This window comes from Syngnathus acus, chromosome 5, assembly GCF_901709675.1.
Source record: "Syngnathus acus chromosome 5, fSynAcu1.2, whole genome shotgun sequence".
Taxonomy (NCBI): domain Eukaryota; kingdom Metazoa; phylum Chordata; class Actinopteri; order Syngnathiformes; family Syngnathidae; genus Syngnathus; species Syngnathus acus.
In genome coordinates this window covers 9199539-9209756 of record NC_051091.1, presented here as the reverse complement: position 1 = coordinate 9209756, position 10218 = coordinate 9199539, and the positions used below count along the sequence as shown (strand labels likewise).

Genomic DNA, 10218 nt, shown 5'->3' with positions numbered 1-10218 from the left:
CCTACAATTGTTGTTATTATTCATTGCAGGCATTATTTCTGGCGATCATATTAACTTTGTGTCCAATTAAACAAGCCTAGATTTTGCACTGTCAGTGTGTGGGTAAAATGAAAAATATTATACCTATTTCAGTACAGGATCCATATTTTTGGAGACGTTTTTCTGATATAAAATGGATTGTATGTGTTCTACAATTTTAACACCAAGTGGCACTGTTCCCTAATGATTTTTTTTTGCACAAGGGCTATCATTGCACATCGCGGTCGTTGACAATTGACAAATATTTCAACGTCAAACGTTTTCATCAGATGTATTCATTATTATACAATAATGTATGTGTATTATTTTTCATTTTATTGCTATATGTTAAAATGACATATTTTAGACAGTGGGTTTATTGGATAGCAAATTGAATGTGATTATTTGAAGGTATGTGCGACGTGTTTTAAATCGAACCTTCTCCTGTCCTTGGCTCATTCTCCTCAGCCATATTATCATTGTTGCGGGCGGCTGAAGCATCGAGAGAGGTCGCATCACGAAGCAGCCACCTCCGAGCTCGATGCCGGGGCTATGTCATCTCTCCAGCCCGCTCGCCCACCGACCGTGTCCTTTCTTCTCCCAGTTTCCAGCAACTCCTCTGGGCTCCTGGCTGCTGTCATAAAAGCTTTGGCTCACAGTGGCCCACAGGTGCCAGCCAATAGGAGGCAATGAAGGTGAAGCCACGTGATGGATAGTAACCAATCGTAGAGCCCTGCAGCTGCACACTTCCTGGAGGGCACGTACATCCAGAGAGCATGAGCGTTTCTATTTTTAAATCTCTGGCAGAAAAAGAGGAGCAGAGCAGCCACTTTTGAAACAATGGCTTAATATAGCCCTGATAAACTACCAAGATTAAAAAGAAACTCTTACAGGTGCCTGTGTCCACATACAACTCGTGCATATCATGCAGAGGGGGCATGCAAAGCCCTTTGGAGGGGAAGGGGCTCAAGGTCAGGGGGTACATAGAACGTGTGCACAAGATGCTAAATTGTGGCCAGACAAAAGAAGGAAATCAAGAGACTATTGGGATTAAATAACTACAATTTAATCCAACAACTATTAGAATTCTGTTTGTAAATGTAGGTCAGTGCTATTAAAATGTTTAGGCCTCAGAGAAGGCCTAACTGATAAAATCACACACACACGTGGATGTTTTTTTTTTTTTTAATGCCAGTTACTCCTTCAGGCCCGAGCCTGCGACACGTGCTCTTATCACTCCATTTCCCTTTAATCGCGGTGTAGTCACCACGATGACATAGCGCTTGCCCTTCAATCGGAGAGATGTCTGTCACTTTGAGGTCCTCCTGATGGTGCAACGGGGGACAGGATGGAATAATCATCTGAGCGCTCTATGATTTAGCCATTCACTGATAGATTGGATAATTGCAGTCTTCGTTAAGATGAGAGCAAACATGAGAAGGAAGGCGTGAAGAGGTCTGTGGGGGGTAATTATTTAAAGTTAATGTGTTTCAAGACAAAGAAATACAAATGGAGAGAAAGATTGAGGGAGAGGAACGTATGTGCACAGTGATGATGGCCGAGCGTGCGCTCTTCTGAGCTCAGCAGTGAAGTTGACATTGCGCTGGGAGAACAGCTGCGCTGCGGGGCTTTCGGGCTCCATCACTAGTGCTCTCCTTCAAGCTGCTCCACCAACACACTCACTCGAATTCCACACATGCACGTGCACATTCAATAATCACCGATTGTCGCTTCAGTGCGCAGGAATGTGCTGCAATATAGCCAGGTTTTATATACATGGCAGTCACACCGGGTTTTGCGATTTTTAAAGGAGCATTATTTGCAGTATGGTGCGCAGGGTTTTGAGACATTTTGGGAACAATATCAAAAAGTGTGTTGAGCCTCATATGGATTTAATATTGTGGAAAGATCAAGTGCATTTGGGGAGCAATGGAGCATCGTAGAGAACATCTGTTCAGTGTAAACTCAACAAATCAGACTACAAATCCTTTTATATGATCACCAAACACACCCGGAAAAATAGTGCAGTGACTCCCAAATACCTAAATAGCAAAGAAATGACGATGTAGAGTGACAGGTGGAAAACAATTCAATGTTTTTCCATTAGATGGCAGCACTAATGTGACCCACCTGTTGCCAGTCTCAACAGAATAAGTCATGCATGTCAACTTTGTGCTCAACTAAACAAGCCTACATTTCACAAGTCATCAATATTATTTTGTAATATATGCTATACTTTTGAGATTTTTCCTTGGTGGAGTGCTGTGAGGCTTTTACTGTGATAAAAATGAATATGCGCCTTGGGCTCAATAAAGGTTGGTAATGTCTAGTATGTTTTAAGTACCACTTCTATATTCATTTGCATGTAGTGTATGTAAATATATTTTGCTAGAGAGGCATATGAAATGAGGTGTATAGGGCACCGTTGCCGCACTGAGCCAAATGGCATCCTCAGTCCCTGGGGCCCACTGCACCCTCTGTCTGTGTTTTTACTCCCTTTTAAGTGGAAATAACTGCATTGCGCTATAATCCTCAGGACTACAGATGGACTTTGCAGAGGAAGGAAAGTGCGCCTTCTCAGATTGTTTTAAGATTTTGCTCAATTTTCATCATTCTTACTGGTGTTGAAGTCATCAACAAAGAGGGAAACAAGGCTACAAGCAAAAATATGTTTTTAGTGTGTAATTCAAGGGAACGACACAATAATGTAGAGTAATCATGAATTTCACATGAGCTTGTTTCTAAAAAGAGCGCAAATACGATCAACACAAAACCACATTGCACACACGGGTAAATAATTCAGGAAGGTTCTAGAAGAAGAAACCGTTACCCTGAACAGACAGGTAAGCTGATAGCTCGGTATTGTCTAGCGACTGTCGAGTAGTGGTTCTTCTCTTCTCTCTTAGAGTCCCTCGCCAGCCTTGAAAGGAAGAGGATGTGCATTTTGTGCTTTGCGTTGTCAGCCTGGACAAAAAGTTGAACTGTCTTTAACCACTTCACTTTGCCAGGTAGGTTCATCGTTAAAATATGTGCTCACCCTGCCTCTAATACATTTTACTGCATAGCCTGTCAGTTGTGACAATCTCTTTATTTTGATATGACAATTGATCACCATTTTTGCCATTTTGTGTATCACAGTTTTATTAGGTCTTTTGTTTTTCCCCCCCATGCACTGTGTACAATTTCTATCAGGTTTCCATTGCACGTATCCTCATTAAGAAGGACAAACTCAATTAATCGTCTTACAATATACATTAATAATCAAGAAAGCTTGGCAGGCAAAATATCCCAAGATGCATGTCGTGCTGCTATCATGGAAAAACTTAAAAGTTGGGAAGGATTAACAACACCAATTCCTGTTTACTATTTTCTTAAGAAGAATGCTCTCGCCTACGTTATAAGCAAAAATGAACTTGGCGGGTTCACGAGACCATCCTCTGCATTTTTCATATAAAGAGGCATTTGGCAATGCTGCAGACTTGTAGTATGTATTCATTCAATTTCACATCATGGCAAACTAAATAAGTGTGCTGTCATCTAGTGGTTGATAGTGGAATTACACTTCAATATAACAAGCGCCTGAAATTGTTATTTTAAAAAATCTAATATTTAACTTGTGAAACTAGTTAATGGCATGCAGAGACCAGGAATTTAATGTATTGAGTCAGTGACAGGGTTTCTGGTTGTTTTAACTGTTGTGGGACGAAAAGGGGGAGGAGGAAGTGATTGCACCGAGCGCCTGTGACGAGCACAAGCAGCCAGTGGACGTGGATGCTCTCTTTGGTTGGCCGCATTTCTCCACTAGCACCATGGGAGAGCTTCATTAGTGCTCAGCCACATCGTACCTCTCGTGTGTCCTGCTTCTTACCATTGGAGCCGATGAATTTCAAAGCGTCGTTTGAGAGGACACAAGCAGCACGCCCAAGCGTCGGAGCAACGATGCCGAGCGGCTAAAGTCTCCTCATTTAACAACAACAATAATAACAACAACAAAAAGGTCCGGTGAGCTCTCGTCTTGTCACAATGTAGCGGCTTTAGCATAGCATCGCTTTTCTGCTTTCATATGCATGCAGGGGACGGTGACGTGTGTGTGTGCGCGCTTGCTGGCTGTCTCTCTCTTTTTTTTTTTTTTTTTAAACCACAGTAAAGAGGACAGATCTTATTGATAGCCAATTTCCTCTCGACGAGTGTTTGTGGATGAGCTTCACCATCATGTCATCAACAATAAATCCATTTTAGTTGTCATGCAGGCGCGATACCTTTGCTCTTTTCGCTCAGGTTGTCTGTGGTCATGTGGAGTCCACATTATCATCTCGAGCGCGCGTGTGTTTGTGCGAGACATTAATAGAGGTTACTACCGTGTGTGTGCGTGCGTGCGTGTTGCAAGATTTGTCCTACCTTATGCTCAAAGATGCGAACGTGCACAACTGACGCCGTCGATGCAGTGTACAGACAGTCATGTTTGATGTGAGAGCCTCTTTTTGTATGTTTGTTGCATGAACAAATGCAACACAAAGGGTGATGCCGTGATGCTCACTGTTAGTTGTGTAATTTGACATGGCAATGTGCATCACATGTGATTGCTCAACTGGTTTATGTAGATTGAGTATGGAGTAAGGAGAGCATTGCTGCAATGTGACCTTTTTCTTTTCCTTGCTCTGTCCGCTCTGGGGCCTGCTTACGGTTCAAGGACTTGTGAGAAGACCAACTGGTTTATTTTCCTATTTGGACTGGGCCAAAATGTCATTTTTTATTTGTATAAAGAGATGTTGTGCGTCTTTCCGCCATCAGTTTCTTAATGTGAATTAGTTCAGTGGTTCTCAAACTGAACCTGAATAGGTCAATGAGTCTAAGATTTCAATTATTTTTCTTAAGTCCATTTAGGAACTGTTTTTAGAGTGGTAATGCTTTCTTTCATCTCATTATAGGGTTGAATGAACCACTGTATCAAATAATAGTGATTTCATCTAATTATGGCTGTGCTCTCGATGGAGCAGATAAAAATAGCAGAAATGGTCTCTCCATGCATTTTCTGTACTATCGGTCCTCATTTGGGTCAGATGGGTACACCATGGACTGCTCGGACACACTGTACTGTGTAAATAGACTATTCACACTGTCATTCACATCGAAGGACAATATTGCATCTTCAGTAAAGTGGAGCTGTCGAAGGAAGCCTGGGCAACCTGAAAGAGAAGTTTAAAAAAAAAAAATCTCCCCAGATAGCGTCTGTACGACAACAGAGTACATCTGAGCCTCAATCAGTTAATCAAATGCATTATTATTATCCCCCCTTTTGGTTTTCAGAGGCAAACTATGCCAGCAGCACCAGAGTCACTCCCCCTGGTGACTTGCCAGCTGATTCTGCCCCCAACTAGCGTCGCCGTCCACACTGGCAGATCCATGCCACTGGATGCCCCTGACAGAGGCACACCCGCACCATGAGCGCCAACGGGCCTACCCCGGACACAGCCCCAACAGCCCCAGAAGCCCCTCCGACCTCCACACCTGCCCCGGCCCTGGCTCCGGCACCCGCTCCGACCCCAGTCCCCGCCCCCGCGGCGCCGGCCGCTCCGCCCGCCCCGCCCGCCCCGTCCACCTCGACCATCCCGGTGGGTGCGTTGGCACAGAAGAAGCGGCAGCAGTATGCCAAAAGCAAGAAACAGGGCAGCAACGCCAATAGCAGGCCACCGAGGGCCCTGTTCTGCCTCAACCTCAACAATCCCATACGCAGGGCCTGCATCAGCCTGGTGGAGTGGAAGTATCCTTTACGAGCTGACCAAACATTGCACCGGGTGCATGTTGAACATTCAAAATTGATGTTAATAATTAGGATTGTTATGAGGCTCTGCAGAAATTGCTCGTTTAAATCTGTGGGTTAGGGAACTCGGACTTCAAAATACATGCGATAGTTATATCTGAACATTGCTAATCTAATAGCATTGTTGGCTAAATCAGATTTTTTAAAATGTTTTTCCAAAATAAGAAAAATCTAAAAAAAAAACGTTTAGTTTAGTAACCAAAACCGTTTTTAGATCACATTGGTATTTTCATTATGACATCAAGTTCAAAATAACTCAGGCAGTTATGCTATTTGGCTGATGATGTTTTTTGTTTCTTGCAAGATTATCCCATACACATTTCCTTAACTTCCTTTTCCAGGCCATTTGATATCTTTATACTAATTGCTATATTTGCCAACTGTATGGCCTTAGCTGTCTATGTCCCTTTTCCCGAGGATGATTCCAACTCCACAAACCACGACCTGGTGAGTAGTCGGTATTCATTACGGTATTTCAATCACCTGTATATACGTTCGGAACACGAACTAAGGATGTTGTGGAAAATTTTTCATCCAGGAGAGTGTTTCTCCTCTAATTGCTCTTGTCATTTGCTGTGTTATCGTATACGTTGTGATGCAAGAGTTTCGAGTGCGGAAGCGTGAGAAAGAGGACAGTCACCCAGCTTGGTTTAGCTTGCAGCGGCTTACTCAGCTTCACTGATGGCACTTTGTCACACTACGCTCACCTTTGGAGAAGTGCGGGCAGGCTCTTCACACACACAAGAACACACACACACGTGTTTGTCTCACACGAGGTGGTCAACCTCCCTGCCGTGTGACTCACACTTTGGCAGCATGCTGATGCCACTTCTAATAGTATAACAACCTTGAAACAGCACACACAGGGTAAAAATGATGGTTTATATTTCCATCATCAAGCAATTTCATTTTTCTTGGGTGACGCTTCCGTTGTTGCGCGGTAAACCGAGCCGCCGAGCATGAGCGCGTCCTCTAAAAGGCAAAGCGACACTCAACCCGTTCCTTACACCGCCGCAATTTAGTTGTAGTGTTCAGTGATGCGTAAGAAGCTTATACGGTCTGTCTGCAGACGTTTGGAATGTTCTTGAAAGGTTTAAGTGACAGCGGGAACGAAATGAAGGTTACCTGCCAGCTGTTAAGACCCAAAGAAGGGTCCCTGTGTTTTTTTATGTAGCCCAACCCGCTGTGAAAAGATTGTTGCTTTTCCTGCTTTTGACCTCCCACTGGTTGACCTCAGGGTGTTTGTTTACATGGTGGTGGAAAGTGGGCCATCAAGGAGATTAGCTTATGCATACGGCGCGATGTACAGTATGAAGTCAGGTCGTACGTTTGCGGGAGATGGCCTCATTGTAGGTGACAGCGGAACGAAGCGTCGACTCTTTCCTGAAAAATGTACAAAAAAAATTATTGACACATTTGAAAAAATATATACATCTGTTTTTAAAATTATAAAAGGAAAAACACGGACGCTTTAGCCTGAGGGGATAAATTGTGTTTTGTTTTATTAATATATCAATAATAATATATTAATATAGATTTATAATATAATATATAATAATATAAAAATAATAATAATATAAAATTGGGTGACTATGGGGAAATTAAATTCAATACATTTTATTTTCTATAATGGGAGAGAGTCTAAATGAATTAATTTAATTAATTAATCCTGCCCGGAATACTTTCTGCATTGATATCGTTCAACTTCCCGTCGTTGATGTCACTTTGCCGTCTTCAACCGATATTTCCCCATCATAATATTATTAAATATCACATGCCAATGATCAAAGTGAATGAACAGCTTAGGCGATTGTCAGTCCCCATGTCGCGCATGTAAAATATTCCCCATCTTGTGAACATCTTATTAGCTGATAGGCCTGAATGTCATCTGCCAGCAATGTCATACTGATAAATATTGCACCCTGAGACAAACGCACCATGTGTCAGAACCAGATAAGATACTTTGAGCAAACAAAATAAGCAATCGTATTAAAACACTTTGATTTTATTTTTCCAATCAATTTTTACCCCATTACAAATTATGTTAATATGTCAATATGCTATTTGTGCATACGTGTTGACTTTCACGTGTTCAAATAATTCCCAAGGTCTCCAAGTATTTCCATGTGACTATTTTGAGTGGCGTCAAACTTAATGGCAAAAACTGAAAGTAAGTCGGTCATAAAGTGTGATTAGTTGTTTCACATTAATAATCATTTCATTGTTTCCTCTGCACAAGTAGCGGCAGACTCATTGTAAGTTTTGCACTCCTTTGCAAATCCTCGCCGCTTGCAATTTGGCTTTGCTTCCCTTGCTGTTGTTGTTATATTGCATCTTTTTAAACACACTGTAAGTGGTGACTTGCCCATTTCAGCAGTATTAACAGTGCTTGCTTGCACAGGACTTTATTTTAATTCTGCAGTGTCAACACCGATGCGCATAATAAACGAGGGGATAATGCAGCAGAGGTTGAACAGTGAGCGCAGGTGCGGCGGTGGAGACTCGGTTAGATGTTCTGCTCTGTAGCCTTGCAGGTGGACCGAGCCATGCTATGAAACCTGCAGGGAGCAGGTGGGAGGTTGGATAAGCAAGGCAAGGATCACATTACATGACAGGCTGAGACAAAAGGTGGCGTGCTGTAACTTTTCATTATGATAGACTTGCGGATGTGTCAATTATAATTAGCGAAATTGTCCATTCTAGGATGCTTGTTTGTTCCTTACATGATTTTAGCAATAACAATCATATGAATAAAATTGATATATATGGAAATATGAAGACATACCAGTGGAGCTCACTTTTGAATTTTTTGAGCTGCTGCTCAAGTATCATTGCAAAGTCTGTCAGTTTTGTTAGCCCGACCTGGTTAAATGTAGCGGCTCTTTATAAATAGACAGTAGCTTCCTCCTCTGGCAGAACGCAGGGCAAATGATGGAGGTCCCGCGACCACCAGTGCACTGCACACGTGAGTAACAAGCCCGAAGGATTGACGGACAAATACACATGTATGAAGACGACAGGCAATGTTTTTCATTCCTGTGTTTGCTGCTCCTAAAATTTCACACACAATCCCTCTTTCACGTCCAATTCATACCTTCTCAAGAGGGCAGAGAAATAGTCTTCGACCCTTCTCGCCTTTAGTGTAAGGTCATATCTATCTGAGGACTCAACGCCGCGGGCAGTTCTTGATAAAGGTAGCCGAGCTAAACAATGACCTTTTCGTGGCGAATATGATTCATGCGTCTCATCCTTTTGTGAGGCAGCGGCATGCAGCCAGCTCATTGCATCTGGTTTCATGTCGTCTTTGCCCGTATCACTGTTATTGCATAACTGGCGAGCTGCAGAGCTGTTTATTTTACTGGGGACAAAAAGGACGAAAGCACGGAGAGACGGAGATGTCCTCATTCGGCGTACTGTCGATGACAGCTGTACAGCACGCTCCGTTGTTTCCATTTTAGTTAATATTCTAGTCTCCCCTGGTCATAAATGCATTTTTATGCAATCAATGTTCAGGTTAATGGCTCATCCTTCAAGCTGAGTGATAACAAATTAGTCCTGTGGCCAGAGATCATTAGGACATAAATAAAAGTGTCACTATTTATGTCATAATGAAATGTGAATTACATCGAGGATGGCAACCGGGCCAGCTTGCGAAAACCACGTACAATTAACGCCCATTGAAATGCACTGGGGGGGGGGGATAAAGAGATAAAACCCTAAAAGTTCCCCGAAAAATAGTGATAGACATTTAATTTGCAGTTTCTATAAAAAATGGGGGCGATGAGGGACTATAAAACTAAGCCTCGGTGTGCCTCAATATGACAACCAAACACCAAGAGGCATCCTCCACATTACTGAAGCTCTTGTCACAAGTGATCAGTCGCAATACAATAAAGTTCTCACGAGTGATTCCAAGCACTCAGGTGGCTGGAAAAATAAAGTCGTTTGTGGAATCTGCAATCCGAGCAGTTTCCTAGTAAATGTTATTGATTATAACCTGCAGTGCAGCATTGTTCAGTGAGGCTTGTTTATGCTCATGTACAAAATTAGTAAAGAAACAAATCAGTCAGACAAAGCTTTACATATATATTTTATTATTTAAAATTATGCATTTTGTTTGTGATTGTATTTTATCTTCAAAACATTCCACATAGGTCTTGTTGGAGCAGCCGATGACGTGTTTCCACATGAAAGGTGTTGTGTTGGCGCGACGTCGTGTTACACAAACATGTGTGTGTGTATTTGTGTGTGCTGACAGATGGAGGGCTTGTCCGCTTAATGGTTGGTGCGAGCAGCAACGTCTGCAGACTCCCCATAGAGATGATGCTTCAACTCTATGTTTAGTCACTTAACGTAGCTGCTCATTTATGGCTCTCACT

At 42.5% G+C, this 10218-nt stretch overlaps 1 protein-coding gene across 3 annotated transcripts in view; it reads left to right on the top strand.

The window, feature by feature from the left end:
- The first annotated feature begins 3758 nt into the window (after positions 1 to 3758).
- cacna1da (calcium channel, voltage-dependent, L type, alpha 1D subunit, a) overlaps positions 3759 to 10218 on the top strand; it is a 39487-nt gene continuing 33027 nt past the window's right edge. For all 3 annotated transcript variants that reach the window (XM_037251496.1, XM_037251495.1, XM_037251494.1), the window contains exons 1-3: positions 3759 to 4015; positions 5326 to 5779; positions 6181 to 6286. In XM_037251496.1, the coding sequence (XP_037107391.1) occupies positions 5460 to 5779; positions 6181 to 6286 (426 nt within the window). In that variant the 5' untranslated portion in view covers positions 3759 to 4015; positions 5326 to 5459. The remainder of the gene's footprint in view (positions 4016 to 5325; positions 5780 to 6180; positions 6287 to 10218) is intronic.